The sequence below is a fragment of the Aquarana catesbeiana genome, linkage group LG02, assembly GCF_042186555.1.
Source record: "Aquarana catesbeiana isolate 2022-GZ linkage group LG02, ASM4218655v1, whole genome shotgun sequence".
Lineage (NCBI taxonomy): Eukaryota > Metazoa > Chordata > Amphibia > Anura > Ranidae > Aquarana > Aquarana catesbeiana.
The window spans coordinates 643,336,373-643,351,787 of NC_133325.1; the positions used below are offsets into that span (position 1 = coordinate 643,336,373).

General features: G+C 42.0%; 1 protein-coding gene and 1 pseudogene across 5 annotated transcripts in view; one reads left to right on the forward strand and one right to left on the reverse strand.

Annotated features, from left to right (window-relative positions):
• Positions 1 to 15,415, reverse strand: part of SH3KBP1 (SH3 domain containing kinase binding protein 1) — a 529,030-nt gene that overhangs the window by 140,143 nt on the left and 373,472 nt on the right. For all 5 annotated transcript variants that reach the window (XM_073616470.1, XM_073616471.1, XM_073616469.1 and 2 more), the window contains one exon: positions 1,303 to 1,378. In XM_073616470.1, coding sequence (XP_073472571.1) covers positions 1,303 to 1,378 — 76 coding nt within the window. The remainder of the gene's footprint in view (positions 1 to 1,302; positions 1,379 to 15,415) is intronic.
• LOC141130883 (U2 spliceosomal RNA) lies at positions 9,809 to 9,888 on the forward strand (annotated as a pseudogene).

A 15,415-nucleotide genomic window follows, 5' to 3' on the forward strand; every position in this document is an offset into this window, starting at 1 on the left:
AGGATTATGGAGGCCACTGTGCTCTTAGGAACCTTAAAGTGGATGTAAACCCAATGTCATCCTTTCTAAACTACTGCCATAGGGGTTATCTATAAGGAAATACATGCCTCCTGCATGTATCTTTACCTGTCAAATGTCTCCCCTCTGTTTGTTATGAGAGCTGAAAAACTGCAGATTCTGTGGGTGGGTCTGTTGTCTGGAGCTCGGTGGGTGGAGTCGTGATGTCAGTAGATTCCCCTTGTCAATATGCATTTTCTCCAGTGTATTTCTAACTGAACTTCTGCTATGATCTCTAACATCCAGTGAAAAGACAGGAAAGTAACAACATGACTTCAGCATGCCAAATCATGGTGAGGTGTGGAACAGCCAATCCTTGCAGAGCTGCTGAAGAAAGGAGTGGGGGAGGGAATTAAAAAATAATGCCTGTGTCTTAGGCTGTCACTCACAGCAAGGGGGAGTATTTGACAAAGTTTTTGTCAGTTTGTCAAAATTTTTCTCTCTGAACAATAAAAGAGGATTGCTCAGAGATGGATTAACTCTGTGTGGCAAGACTGGGCTCAAATGATAGGAAATCTTATACTCTACAGTATGATAAAAAAAAAAAAAAAATTCGGGTTTACATCCACTTTAAGTGCAGCAGAAATTTTTTTGTAACCTTGGCCAGATATGTGCCTTGCCACAATTCTGTCTGAGCTCTTCAGGCAGTTCCTTTGACCTCATGATTCTCATTTGCTCTGACATGCACTGTGAGCTGTAAGGTCTTATATAGACAGGTGTGTGGCTTTCCTAATCAAGTCCAATCAGTATAATCAAACACAGCTGGACTCACATGAAGGTGTAGAACCATCTCAAGGATGATCAGAAGAAATGGACAGCACCTGAGTTAAATATATGAGTGTCACAGCAAAGGGTCTGAATACTTAGCACCATGTGATATTTCAGTTTTTCTTTTTAATAAATCTGCAAAAATGTCAACAATTCTGTGTTTTTCTGTCAATATGGGTTGCTGTGTGTAAATTAATGAAGAAAAAAATGAACTTAAATGATTTTAGCAAATGGCTGCAATATGACAAAGAGTGAAAAATTTAAGGGGGTCTGAATACTTTCCATCCCCACTGTATAAGGAATATGGAATATTGGGGTAACATACACTTTACTATAATATTTTCAACAGAACATATGTAAAATGTATATGGGCAGTGTTTAATGTTATAAGTAAATCTAAATAATGCACAAAAAATATATGTGACATTTATAATAGGAGTCTAACAGACTGTAAACTAATTTAGTAACATAACTTACACTTTGATTTATTCTCCATTTCTGTCTTCGCCGATTCATGTGATGTCACTGCTGGTGGCAATTTTTTCCCCATTGCCTGAAATAAAACAGAACACATTATATTTCTGTACACTAATACATGATAGACAGATGTCATTTGAAAGGACTGTTGTATTTTGAAATAGATTTCATTTCTGAGATGGGAAGTGTCAGTTTTTATTGCTGTGTTCCCAGTGGGTGACTTCCATTCACTTCCTGCGTGGTAACTAGGACTGGAAGTAACTAAAAATCTCCTAAAAGTAGCATTGCAAGAATGGAAAGGGATTCACTGTAAAACTAAAATGTAGTTCTATTTATTCCAAATTATCTTTGTGTAGAAAAAAAAATCTAATTCTAAACATACAAGTAAACGATCTTAAATCGAAGAACGTTTGTTATATATGTCTTTGAATTTACAAATACTAGATACATATAGAGATAATCAAAGTATATTTTATAATATTATCCATTTCTGGATAAAGCAGAATTACCAAAATCTGTCAAAGTCTATCATTAGGCTTACTAAGAAAAATACCTGTGCACATACAGTACAATATTTTGTCTATCCTCTCAGAATACCTACATTTTTATTTGAATTTGTAGCCCTCCTAAGCTCCTCTGTCTCATACATATTAGTACAATATATAGCACAATATAGGTTTCAGCGGTTCTGTAAAATAAACAGAGCAATCGAAATTGGAGCTGTTGAGCAAAGTACCAGAATGTACCATCTTTTTTTCTAAGGCCCCTTTCACACTGGGGCGGTGGGTGCGTCGGCGGTAAAGCGCCGCTATTTTTAGCGGCGCTTTACCGTCAATTTCGCGGCGCTATTCGGCTGCTAGCGGGGCGCTTTTATGCTCCCACTTGCGGGCGAGAAAGGGTTAAAACCACCGCAAAGCGCTGCTGCAGCAGCGCTATGTCAGCGGTATAGCCGCGCTGTCCCATTCATGTGTATACAACGCTCCTTCACCGCTCCAAAGATGCTGCTAGCAGGACTTTTTTTAGCGTCCTGTCAGCGCACCGCTCCAGTATGAAAGCCCTCGGGGCTTTCACATTGGAGAGACAGCAGCAGCATTTTCAGGGTGCTTTGCAGGTGCTGTTTTTGCATTATAGCGCCTGCAAAGCGCCCCAGTGTGAAAGGGGTCTAACAGGTTTTATAAGCCAGTTGGGGTAAGTTACCAGGTGCAGATATGACATCCTTAAAGCTCATTTGGCCTTGCTTTTCCTGTAGGTCACAGAAGTGCACTTCGTTCTGCACTTCTGTGCCCCGTATTGAGCTGACAGTGGGCTAAAGCAACATCACCCAGCTGCTCCAGAACCTGGAGGGATCCCGACTTTAAAAGAGAAGTTCAGGATTTAAAAAAAAAAACAAAAAAACACAATTATACTCACCTAGGTATATGCAGCATCGAACCAATGCTGCATCTGTCACCCTCCAGGGAGAACTGAGCAATCAAACACAGCTAATCGCTCAGTTCTCCCCCTCCGCTCTGAGCAAAGAGCTGTGACAGTCAGTCACTGGCTCTCTGCTCTGCCCTCCAGCACTTACTGGAGCGCTGGGCTGTGAAGTGGTTGGGAGCGGCTGACTCAGGTTCTCGGCAGATTGCTGACAGGCTGAGCCAGGTGTTGGTCCAGGCATCTGGGTGGACCGGCTGAGTGACGTCAGCTGACAGATTTTAGTCCACTGTCGGCTATAAATGGGTCACAGGACACTGCACTCCTGTGACCCATTTTCAGCTGACAGTTGGCTAAAGTCAGCTGGGGAGAATGTCAGGTTCTCCTTTAACGTCAGGATCAAAGCCACTGAGAACCTGAGCCAGCCACTCCCACCCCTCCACAGCCCGGCACTCCAGTGCACGCTGGAGGGACAGAGAACAGTGGTCACCGGCTCTCTACTCACTGAAGACCGACAACTGAGCGATCAGCGGTCTTTGATCACTCAGTTCTCAGTCTTAGAGGTAGCGGGGGACCAATGCTGCATCCACCTAGGTAAGTATGTGCGCTTATTGTTTTCAAAACCCAAACTTCTCTTGTAAGAAGACTATAAGACATCAGAATTTTACTAATTAGATTGTATTTGCTTTGTCTAAAGTGAATTGTGAGTATGTTAACCAGCATTAGCAAGGTCTATTATGGGCACTGTCTCCACTATTCTTTTATATTATGGGCACTGTCTCCACTATTCTTTTATATTATGGGCACATTCTCCACTATTCTTTTATATTATGGGCACATTCTCCACTATTCTTTTATATTATGGGCACTGTCTCCACTATTCTTTTATATTATGGGCACATTCTCCACTATTCTTTTATATTATGGGCACATTCTCCACTATTCTTTTATATTATGGGCACATTCTCCACTATTCTTTTATATTATGGGCACATTCTCCACTATTCTTTTATATTATGGGCACATTCTCCACTATTCTTTTATATTATGGGCACATTCTCCACTATTCTTTTATATTATGGGCACTGTCTCCACTATTCTTTTATATTATGGGCACATTCTCCACTATTCTTTTATATTATGGGCACATTCTCCACTATTCTTTTATATTATGGGCACATTCTCCACTATTCTTTTATATTATGGGCACATTCTCCACTATTCTTTTATATTATGGGCACATTCTCCACTATTCTTTTATATTATGGGCACATTCTCCACTATTCTTTTATATTATGGGCACAGTCTCCACTATTCTTTTATATTATGGGCACAGTCTCCACTATTCTTTTATATTATGGGCACAGTCTCCACTATTCTTTGCATTGTCCAAAAAGGAATGTTGTCTGGCATGTCAGAATTAGGTTCAAGAACAAAGCAAACCACTTCTCATATCTCAAGGAACACATTCCTATTTCCAATACGCATGTAGATCTTTCTTTAATATTATGAGATAAAAGGAAGAGTCTTGCATGAATTACTTAGAATCAATCAATCAATAAATCTCACTGGTTGGCTAGAATCACGAAAATTCAGGAAATGGAAAACCTTACAGTGTCAATGAAGGAACAGAGTGAGAACTATTGGAAGATTTGAACCCCTTGCTTTTTTTTTTTTTATAAAAAAACAGTCCCCTCTGGCTTCACAGAAATAACTTCTTGCCCCTAGATCTTTATTCTGTTTTCCAGGACCTCTGGGGGGTGGCCAGGCAAGGAGGGGGATCCGACTCCCCTTCCTTTGTCCAGGTACTTTTCCCTCCCTTTCCTTTGACCTGTGATTCTGTTACTCCTACCACCCCCTCTTTTTTTTCCTTTCTTCCTTACCATCTGAGAAGATAAAGAGCCTCATCCACAAATACCACAAAAGACTTCAAACTGTCATTGATGTTAAAGGGGGCAATACACGGTATTAAGAACGGGGTATGTAAACTTTTAATCAGGGTCATTTGGGTAGTTTCTGTTGTCGTTATGATTTAAAAAGAGCAAACACAGTTGATTCATAATAAATGGCTTTAGCCAAACACTAACAATGAGCGAAAGAAAATTTTTTGTGTTATCATTCATATTCTCTGCAAAATGGCCAAGAAATCATAAATTCTGCCAGAGTATGTTATGAGCACAATTGTATATACTGGAATTTTTTTAATTTATTTTTTATACTAGTAATGGTGGCGATCAGCGACTTATAGCAGGACTGTGATATTGCGGCGTACAATCTGACACTTTTTGGAAACTAGTGACACTAATACAGTGATCAGTGCTAAAAATATGCACTGTCACTGTACTAATGACACAGGCTGTGAAGGTGTTAAAGATCTAGGGCAATCAAAGGCTTAAATGTGTGCTTAATCAGTGTTTATGTGTACACTGTGTGGAGTTATTACTAAGGGATGTGATGGATTTTATTCCCTGGTTTGCAGGGAAACAAAATTCACAACATCCCTGCTGACAGGACAGAGCTCTGCATTGTTTAATATGTAGAGCTCCATCCTGTGTCTCTCCTCGACAATCGGCGGGGGGGGGGCGGCAGACATTTATTGGCTGGCACCCACTGAACAGCTTCTGCTGTGACTAACTACAGCAGAAGCGGCGAGCCCCTTACCCGGAAGTGCCGGATTACGTACTAGGCATGTGATCCTGTGCAGCGGAGCCACTCTGCCGCCGTATAACTAAGTTATGCGGTCGGCTAGTGGATAAAGCATGCGGTGACCGCCAAAGAAATTTAAAGTGTACTAAAAGTTAAAAAAAACCTGGCCACACACAACTAAAATCAGCTAAAATTTGAGCAGTGAGTGGCCCTGTCAACACCACCAGACACAAACTAAAACGGATTTTAAAAAAAAAAATCAAAGGAACGGGATGGAAAATTGTTGCCAAACAATTACTGCATCTTATCAGACGTGTGTCGTAGCTACCTGAATACAATAGTCAGCAGGGGAGAATTCTCCATCCACATGGGCTGGATATCGAGCGGCGTTGACATTTGGCCCATGTACACAGCAGCCGGTCCAAAGGGGCATGACCAGAAAAAGTCTGCTGATCGGCATCCAAGCAGCGCTCTCAGCCAATGGCTGGGAGCCGTCCTCGTGTCAGAACACAATAGCTCGCTGTACTAATGTCACATCATTAGTAAAGTGGCTCCTCCCGAGCACTCCAGTTTTTTTTTCATTTAGCCCACTGGGTTGAACGAAATAAAACTTTGTGTACTAGGCTTTAGAGAGAATTCCCTAACTTTGGAAAGATATGGTCTCACTTAGGCTGGCTATACACTAGTACATTTTCAAACAAACGTTTGAAAATTCTGATCAGCACACTCGATGACTTGACAAATGTCAATCGAAGTACTTGAAAATCTTGTTTGCTTTTAGCATTCAATTTTGGAACAAAAACTTTCTGGAACAAAAACCAGATACTCCTGTTTTTTGTTCCAGTTTTTGCCTCCTGCTCCTTTGAATTTTCTCATCACTACAGCTGAAAACTAATGGAGATTCAACTCCACCAATGATTAGGAAAGTGAACGGACATTTTGAAATGCACAAAATGCTACTAATGGATGGCAAGCTTCACTGTGGAGTCTACAGGGCAGGAAGTGAAGGGAGATCTTCCTAATTAGCACACATGGCTAAAGAACTGACAAAAATTGGAGGAAGCATGTATGCCAGAGGGAATTACCGTACCCTCACTTTGAATAGATAACAGTTCACTTCCTGTTCCTGAGCCAACAGCACAGGAATTGAAGAGAAATCTGTAATCAACCCAGATGGCAAAAAAGCACTCCCTCTATTCTATTCAAAACAAAGAACAAAGGAACATTTTGAGCTTTACATATAGAGCTGTGGAAATGAATTAGTGTTATAATTATCAATAAATCCTGTTGTAACCAGATCAATATGTCAAGCCACAAAGAATTATTTTAAATGCATTGCTCTGGAGTCCAGCAATCCAACCGAGATTAAAATACATTGCTGGCATATTCCAGCTTTCAAACATTGGAGTAATGCCTAGTTTATTGCCTTTGAGGAACCTCTGGAGGAACCCCATGGCTCCACAAAACCCTGGTTGAAAAATAAGGACTTGCAGGAGGACTACGCTTGCAGGATATCAAATACACTCAGTACTCCTCATTCCTGTGCAATTTCTGTGTGATTCAGTGTGACTACTTTTAAAAAATGCACTGCAACCGGACTGCATGGTACTGTGGTACCATGTGATCTGGTGCAGGCAAACACATTGCATTTGCAATGTGCATTTGGGGTTTTGTTAGGAACCTATTGACACCCACAGCAGATCGCACACCCAGTGCGTTTGGAACACGGTGCTGTAAACGCACACGGAATTTTGTTTTTTCCCGCACTGTGTACAATACAGACACTTGTAGTGCTATTTACATTAATGAATATTCCTACATTTTGGAATATATATTCATGTAGTGGACATAATTGCCATCTGAGCCTGCAATGGTCAAGGTGATTTTAAACTTTGCAATTACACAGTACATCAAGTAGCTGAAATTTGGAATTGGGTATGCTTGGGAGCAGCAGATTCACGGTTTTTCAAAGAATAAGAAACAGAAGGAAAAGAAACAGAAAGTGAAGCCGAAAAAAAAAAGTAATGTTCAGAATATGAAATGAAACTAAAACTAAATACAGAAATGATTTATATATTTGTATATATAGCCTGGATTTGCAAGGCAAAGCAGTCTTTAAAGAGGTTCTTCACCCTAGAAGCAAAACATTTTAAGTCAGCAGCTACAACCCCTGGCAAAAATTATGGAATCACCAGTCCCTGAGGATGCTCCTTCAGTTGTTTATTGTTGTAGAAAAAAAGCAGATCACAGACATGGCCAAAAACTAAAGGCATTTCAAATGGCAACTTTCGGGCTTTAAGAAACACTAAAAGAAATCAAGAAAAATAATTGTGGTGGCCAGTAACAGTTAGATTTATAGAACAAGCACAGGGAATAAATTATGGAATCACTCAATTCTGAGGAAAAAATTATGGAATCACCTTGTAAATTTTCATTACAAACACTAACACCTGCATCAGATTAAATCTGCTTGTTAGTATGTAGGTAAAAAGGTAACTTTGGAGAGCTGTTGCAACAAGTGGACTGACATGAAGCATGGCCCCAACACCAGAGATGTCAATTGAAAAAAAGGAGAAGATTATCAGACTCCTTAAAGAGGGTAAATCATCATGCAGTGTTGCACAAGATGTTGGTTGTTCACAGTCGGCTGTGTCTAAAACATGGGCCAAATACAAACAAAATGGGAAGGTGGTTAAAGGCAAGCATACTATTAGACCAAGGAAGACATCAAAGCGTAAAAACAGAAAACTTAAAGCAATATGCCTTGAAAACAGTAAATGTACAACAAAACAAATGAGGAAACTGGAGTCAACATCTGTGACCGAACTGTAAGAAACCACCTAAAGGAAATGGGATTTACATACAGAAAAGCTAAAAGAAAGCCATCTCTAACACCTAAACACAAAAAAACAAGGTTACAATGGGCTAAGGAAAGGCAATCGTGGACTGTGGATGATTGGATGAAAGTCATATTCAGTGATGAATCTCGAATCTGCATTGGGCAAGGTGATGATGCTGGAACTTTTGTTTGGTGCCGTTCCAATTAGATTTATGCAGACGACTGTCTGAAGAAAACATGCAAATTTCCACAGTCAATTATGATATGGGGCTGCATGTCAGGTAAAGGCACTGGGGAGATGGCTGTCAATAAATCTTCAATAAATGCACAGGTTTGAAATTTTGGACACTTTTCTTATCCCATCTATTGAAAGGATGTTTGGGGATGATGAAATCATTTATCAAGATGATAATGCATCTTGCCATAGAGCAAAAACTGTGAAAAAATCCCTTGAAGAAAGACACATAAGGTCAATGTCATGGCCTGCAAACAGTCTGGATCTCAATCCAATTGAAAATCTGTGGTGGAAGTTAAAGAAAATGGTCCATGACAAGGCTCCAACATGCAAAGATGATTTGGCAACAGCAATCAGAGAAGGCTGGAGCCAGATTGATGAAGAGTACTGTTTATCACTCATTAAGTCAATGCCTCAGAGACTGCAAGCAGTTATAAAAGCCAGAGGTGGTGCAACAAAGTACTAGTGATGTGTTGGAGTGTTATTTTGTTTGTTTTTCATGATTCCATAATTTATTCCCTGTGCTTGTTCTATAAATCTAACTGTTACTGGCCACCACAATTATTTTTCTTGATTTCTTTTAGTGTTTCTTAAAGCCAGAAAGTTGCCATTTGAAATGCTTTTAGTTTTTGGCCATGTCTGTGATCTGCTTTTTTTCTACAACAATAAACAACTGAAGGAACATCCTCAGGGACTGGTGATTCCATAATTTTTGCCAGGGGTTGTACAAATCCTGTAACTGCTGACTTTTAATAATAGGACGCTTAACTGCCCAGGGATCTAGAGTTGTCCTCACCCGAGCCAGCTCTTTGCCAGTTTTCGGGTCCCTGAAGTGTTTACTTTGGGAAGCCGGCTGTGACTGCTTGCGGCTTCACAGCCGGCTTCCTGCTGCGCTTTGTAAATGGTCCTGCAACCTTCTGGGACCTGTGATGTGTCCCAGAAGGTGGCGGGCCGAACTTCCACTTGGATTGCCGTGGCAATCCGACCTGAAGTAGGAGCAGGTACCTGTCAGAACCACATACACGCTCGCCCCCCAAAAATGAAAGTGCCAAAACTGAAAGAGGAGGGGGTTAGGAGGCAGAGAAGTGGAACTGCCCTTTTTTTGGGTGAAGTTCTGCTTTTGGATCAAGAAGTCTATGGAACAGATTCCAGAGACCAGGTAATGATCTGGTGAGCACCATAATTAACGTATACAATGGAACATTTTCGACACATCTTTAATATCAATAAAATGTTTGAACGGGATCAGTTTGCACTATTTGGTAAAACAAAAGTCTCAGTGAGCCACCTTTTAGGTAATTCATATTAAAGCTAAATTCTTCATATTCAGTCTTGCACAGTTGTACTGAAACTTACTGTGAGCTTGTCACAATATTGCTTCCCGGCCTTTTGGCTAAGATCAAGTGTAGTATCTATTCTTAGTTGCCAAGTGGTGGCCCTGTGCTAACCGTCCCTGATCCATGGCGTGGGTTTGGGCTGGCGGTGGCTATGCAAATCCACTTGGCGTAATGGTAACCTGGACGGTTAGTATCAGGCAGAGCTGAAAGCGGACTGCTCGACGTAACTGAGGGCCGTTAATAGGTCTCCTTTAGAGAAAGCCAGAAGAGAAGCCTCCAGATGGGGATGGAGAACCACTGGGTCTGGCCGAAGGGTCGGGCCCCTTCTGGCCTAGATTGGTGTAGTTCCTGTTAGTTTTTGGGGAAAGAACACTTGCTCCCCTTTCCCACCGGCCTAATGCCCTGTACACATGACCGGTTTTGCTGTCGGAATAAACACTGAAGGTTTTTCTGACGGAATTCTGCTCAAGCTGTCTTGCGTACACACGGTCACACCAAATTCCTGAATTTTCGACGTAAAAAGTCCAATGGGGCATACACACGGTTGGAATATACGATGAAAAACTTCCATCGGACTTTTTCTGTCGGAAATTCCGCCCGTGTGTACGGGGCATTAGGGTTAGGAGGCTCTCCCTAAGCTCTCAGAGCTCCAGGCCTTCCTGGTTGGATAGGGCTGCACCAGCCTGGCTGTGGACCAGGGATGGAGAAAAGCCTGTGGTGTATGTGCCCCTGGAGTGGCAGTCCAGGGGTGCCATAATTCTCACTGTGTTGAGGGGCACTGAGTTTTGTTGGCACCATGGTCACTACACTTACACACTTTTTGCGCACCTGCCTCTAGGGACGAGCCTTTTGGCTGGGACCAGAGGAAATTTTGAATCCTGGCCAAAGGGCCGGCCATTGTATTGCACAATGGCCACTTTCACTTCCTCTTCTCACTTGATTTTCCCCATTTCTTTTATTTATAAACCCCTGTGTTTGTCACTTTTTTTGTATTTTTTTGTTGATTGTGTACACTGTTTGTCACTGTGTGATGGTAGGGTGTGGGTCCTCGGGCCTACCCTCAAAGTCTTGGGAGGGGGTGGACATGGCCTTCTGGCTTGGTTCGCCCTCTATCATGGAGTCTCCCTTCGGGGGAGCCCCACCAAGTACTTGGGTGGGTCTGTTTCGGTAGACCCTCCCAAGAACAGGGTCCGTCTGACGGGTCATAGTTAGTACCTCAGTCCCCTTCTGGAGGGGGGTCCAGGGTAAGGTCCTTCCTTGGGAGGACCATAGTATACCCGTTGCATGTTTTGTGTTTCACTCTATGTGTGTGCACTTTTTTTGGCACCGGTGGAGTTCTTGGGTGTGTTTCACACGCCACTGGCTTTTCAAAAAAAAAAAAGTGTGCAAAAGTGAGCACAAGCTGCTGCAAGTCAGATAGACGATGCCTCCATTTCTGGGGCGGTATGATTTCCATCATCTAGCCCTTTCCTCCCAAACATTATTAAAAATCCCCAGCCTGCCCCTATTATTCATTGGCCTTTAGTTTACCAATGAAGGCTTGGCATTACATGTGGGCATTACCTAGGCAGCCTATATGCAAATGCAGTGTGCCTAGGAACTCTTACTCCTCAAGACTGATATCCACCCATTAGGGGCTTTTGATATTTGCATAACTTCATGTCTTCCTGCCTGAGGTGGGGGCTGTTGTGGTCTGGGTCGTTGGTCAGGGTTGTGCCCCTGAAGTGGCAGTCCAGGGGTGCCATAAAATCACTGTGAGTGAGGGTCACTTTGATTTGTGACACCACGGTCACTGCACCATATACACGCTTTTTTTAGCACCTGCCTCCTGGGCTGGGCCTTTTGGCTGGGACCGGAGGAATTTTGTATTCCTGGCCGGAGGGCCTGGCCATTGTATTGCACAATGGCCACCTTTTCACTCTCATCTCCACTTCCTTAATCCCCCACTTTATTTTATTTATTCCTTTGTGTGTCACTTTTTGTATTGTACACGGTTTGTTGCACTGTGTGACTGGTAGGGTTGCAGGTCCTCTGGCCTGCCCTGAAAGTCTCGGGAGGGGGTGGACATGGAATTTTGGCTTGGTATCTCTCATGGGGTCTCCCTTCGGGGAAGCCCCACCGAGTACTTGGGTGGGTCTGTTTCAGCAGGCCCTCCAGAGAAAGGGGTCCGTCTGGTTTCGGCCAGATGGACCAAGTGTAAGTACCCTTGTCCCTGTCAGGAGCCTAACGCCCCGGGGGATTCAGGGCATGTGTACCTGTTGCACTTTTTTGTGTTTCACTCTTTATGTGTGCACGCATTTTTTTGGCACCAGGTGAAGTTTTTGAGTGTGTTTCACAAGCCATGGGCTTTAAAAAACAAAAAAATCAGGAGCCATTGACTCCTGCCAGTGAGGAGGGAGTGGAGGGGGGGGAGCTTGGAAACCTTCTACTGGGGCACTCGGCAAAGGGGAGAAGCCCAAAATGACGGCGGGGGACCTGAGAAGAGGGGTTGCTCTGTGCAAAGCCACTGCACAGAGCAGGTAAGTATGACATGATTGTTTTTTTTTTTTCCTTTTTATTCCCTTTAGAAACACTTGGAAATTGTCATAAGCAAATTAATGAGGGAGGAACCAGGGAAAGCAAAACTACCAGCAGATAAATATTTCAGCTTTAATTGAATGCAGACCATCATGGAAATGGACAGAAGTCATGAATCAGCAATAACTTCCCCATCTGATATTCTGCTTTGATGAAACAGCTGTCTTTAAAGAGCAAAACTGAAGCTGTAACCTTAGCCTTAAAAGGTCTCCTGAATGTGTACTTATTTTTTATAAGCCAAACAAGCTGTTTATTCAGATCATAAAAAAAGAAAGCTGAAAATTCCAGAACAGTGTCCGAAGCCAGTTCTCTCAGCCTATAAACTGTTTGATAAGTGCCCATTTATAGCTCAGTACATGCAGAAATAGAATGTATTTGATATTACTAGGAAAAGGAGTAGGGGGAAAACCTCAAGATGGGAAGAACACCCAAAACTGGCGGTGAGATGTCAACATTTGAAATCACCAAATGATATAAGAAGCCAGTGGGTGGTTAATAAATCCAGTATCACTTTTGGTTAGATTAAGCCTTTAACACTAGTAATGACCAGTGCTAAGGTAGGGTTACCAGATTTTCAAAACTAAATCCAGCTGACCATGCCCACTTTTGGGTTGGGACAAGGGCACAGCAGGAGGTAGGGGATGATAGCGGCATGTCAAATGCACCACACAGTTTTGAGTGTGGCCAAATTGTGCTAACAGTGCGAGGGGCTTGAAAGAGTATGTTTTTTTTCTTTATATCAAATATTTTTTTATTGAGTTTCGTTATTTAAAACGCACACAAACAACACAACTTTTCATGACAACTTACAACTGCCAAGGAAGATCCATTTGTAGCGTAATGTGAGCAATATATGGACAACATCATGCAGTTGTCATCCTATCGGCCACTTAAGGCACAGATCATGTTAAGATAAGACTAATTACAATGCTCTCCATGAAAGTTTGATATCAATAAAGTAATAAATGTATCAACCCAGCTTGCTTGTGCATTTATTGAAGGTAGCTCTATCACATCTAGTTTACAGGTGGACGGACCCTAAGGGGAGATGGCCATTACACTAACATCTGCATACGAGGCACACCATCCAGGAAAGAGGTCAACATGACAAGAATCTATTCAGAATAAGTGAAGTTGGGGCTAAACCTGATGTAGCAAGCAACATGTCCCAAATTTTATTAAAGTGCGTGGGGAAGTTCCTATGTTGGTATACCAGTTTTTCTCTACATTGAATGGTATTGATTTGAATTCTCCATTCTGCCCAAGTAGGAGAATGTGAGGACAACCACTTCAAAAGGGGTATGGTTTAATAATACACAAGCATATTGTGCTCTGGGTCAAGAGTGCAGGCCAAGGTGTTTGGTGTTTTCGACAACGGTCCGATGGACCTGCTTTATCGGACAATGCGACCGTCTGTATGCTCCATCGGAGAATTGTTGTTGCTTTTCAACAGGCAAATGTTCGCTGTGCATGCTCTCAAACTTTTCGACAACAAATGACCGATGGAGGATAATCCGATCGCGTGTACACAAGTCCATCGGACTAAAGTCCAAAGTACAGGCACACATGCTCAGAACCAATGCTAAACATCAGCCAACAATAGCAGAAGTTGCTCAAAAGAGTGGCGGTAAAGAGCTGAAAAACGATGTGATTTGCTGAAAGTTGGCTGAAAATGTTCTGCCGTGTGTATGCAGAACAAGTTCACGGCCAACGCCCATTCGGACAAAAATCCACGGAAAAGTCTGATCGTGTGTATGAGGCTTTACAAGCAGGGAAAGGCGGCAAATAATCCACATCTTTACCTCTTGCAACAAAGTCTGCACAAGATGAGAGGGGAGGGACTGGGGAGACTATGAAATATCATCATGTGACATCATTAATAACCCAGGACATAGTCTGGAGCAGACACACCCCATACCTCATATCTCATCCTGCTCTAGGCCATACACAGAAATGTCACTAAGATGGATTACCCTGCAGTTGCATAGGCCAGGGATGCCATTCATAAAGTTGGAAAGAAATTGTGGGCATGGTCTTTTAACCAGGGATGAAATTCGCTGCATTTTTCTAATGGGGACAGCCCCCTAAAATCAGGAACTGCCTCCAGAATCCAGGGACATCTAGTCACCCTATGCTATGGGGCAGTCAAAAGCAAAACCATAGTAAAAGATGCAGCCTGTCACTTGACTTTACAGTAAAAAATTACGTACCAATCAACCAATCAGGTTTCACGTAATTTTCTTAATAGCAGTTTTCACCCAGGATGTACAAGCGGGTAGATTGGTAAACATTTACTACTACTAGTGTATGCAGCTAGGAAAAAAAAAGGTTAAAAGAGAAACTACAAAAACTATTGATTTTTTTACTTTTGACATTCAGCTTTCCTGCAGCATTGTCAAACTCCACACGATTCTCTTCATTGTGACAATCGTTTTCTTTCTAGGCAAGCTGTTTTGAAGAGCTATGAGCAGTATCAGTGTCAAAATTTACAACTAATTCACTGTACAGTAACAACAGATAAAAGCAAAGAACTTGACGAGAATATACTGATAAATACATTCAAACTTTTTTCAGCTCTGCCACATAAAACGATAATTGCCTTGCCTTGACTTCAAAGCTATTTTAGGCCATCAGCCTGGAGAAACATGAATTTAGTACCAAAACAGGAAGAAGGTAGAGCGTGATCGGACTGCTTCACGAATGCCCAAACTGTCAATTTTCACTTCCTATAATTTCTTTTAGAGCCAATGTCTTGTGTGATATTTATTATAAAGCCATAAAAAGAGTGATGATGTACAATAAAGAATGCTAAAGGCTGATGTTCTTCATAAAGCTCCATCCATCCAGGCATTGATAAAATTAATTTATAAGCCTAGTCTTTTTTTTGACAAACATTTAACAAGCTTCAAGCAATGTACTGCAAACAGCTACATACACAACTGAAATACATATATGGGAACTGTGTCTGCCAAAGGATTAGCATTTCCGTTCATCTAATGCCGAGACTTATGCTAGCCATACGCTGTTAGAGTTTTGGCCCACTCAAAACTACTTAAAGTGGAGTTC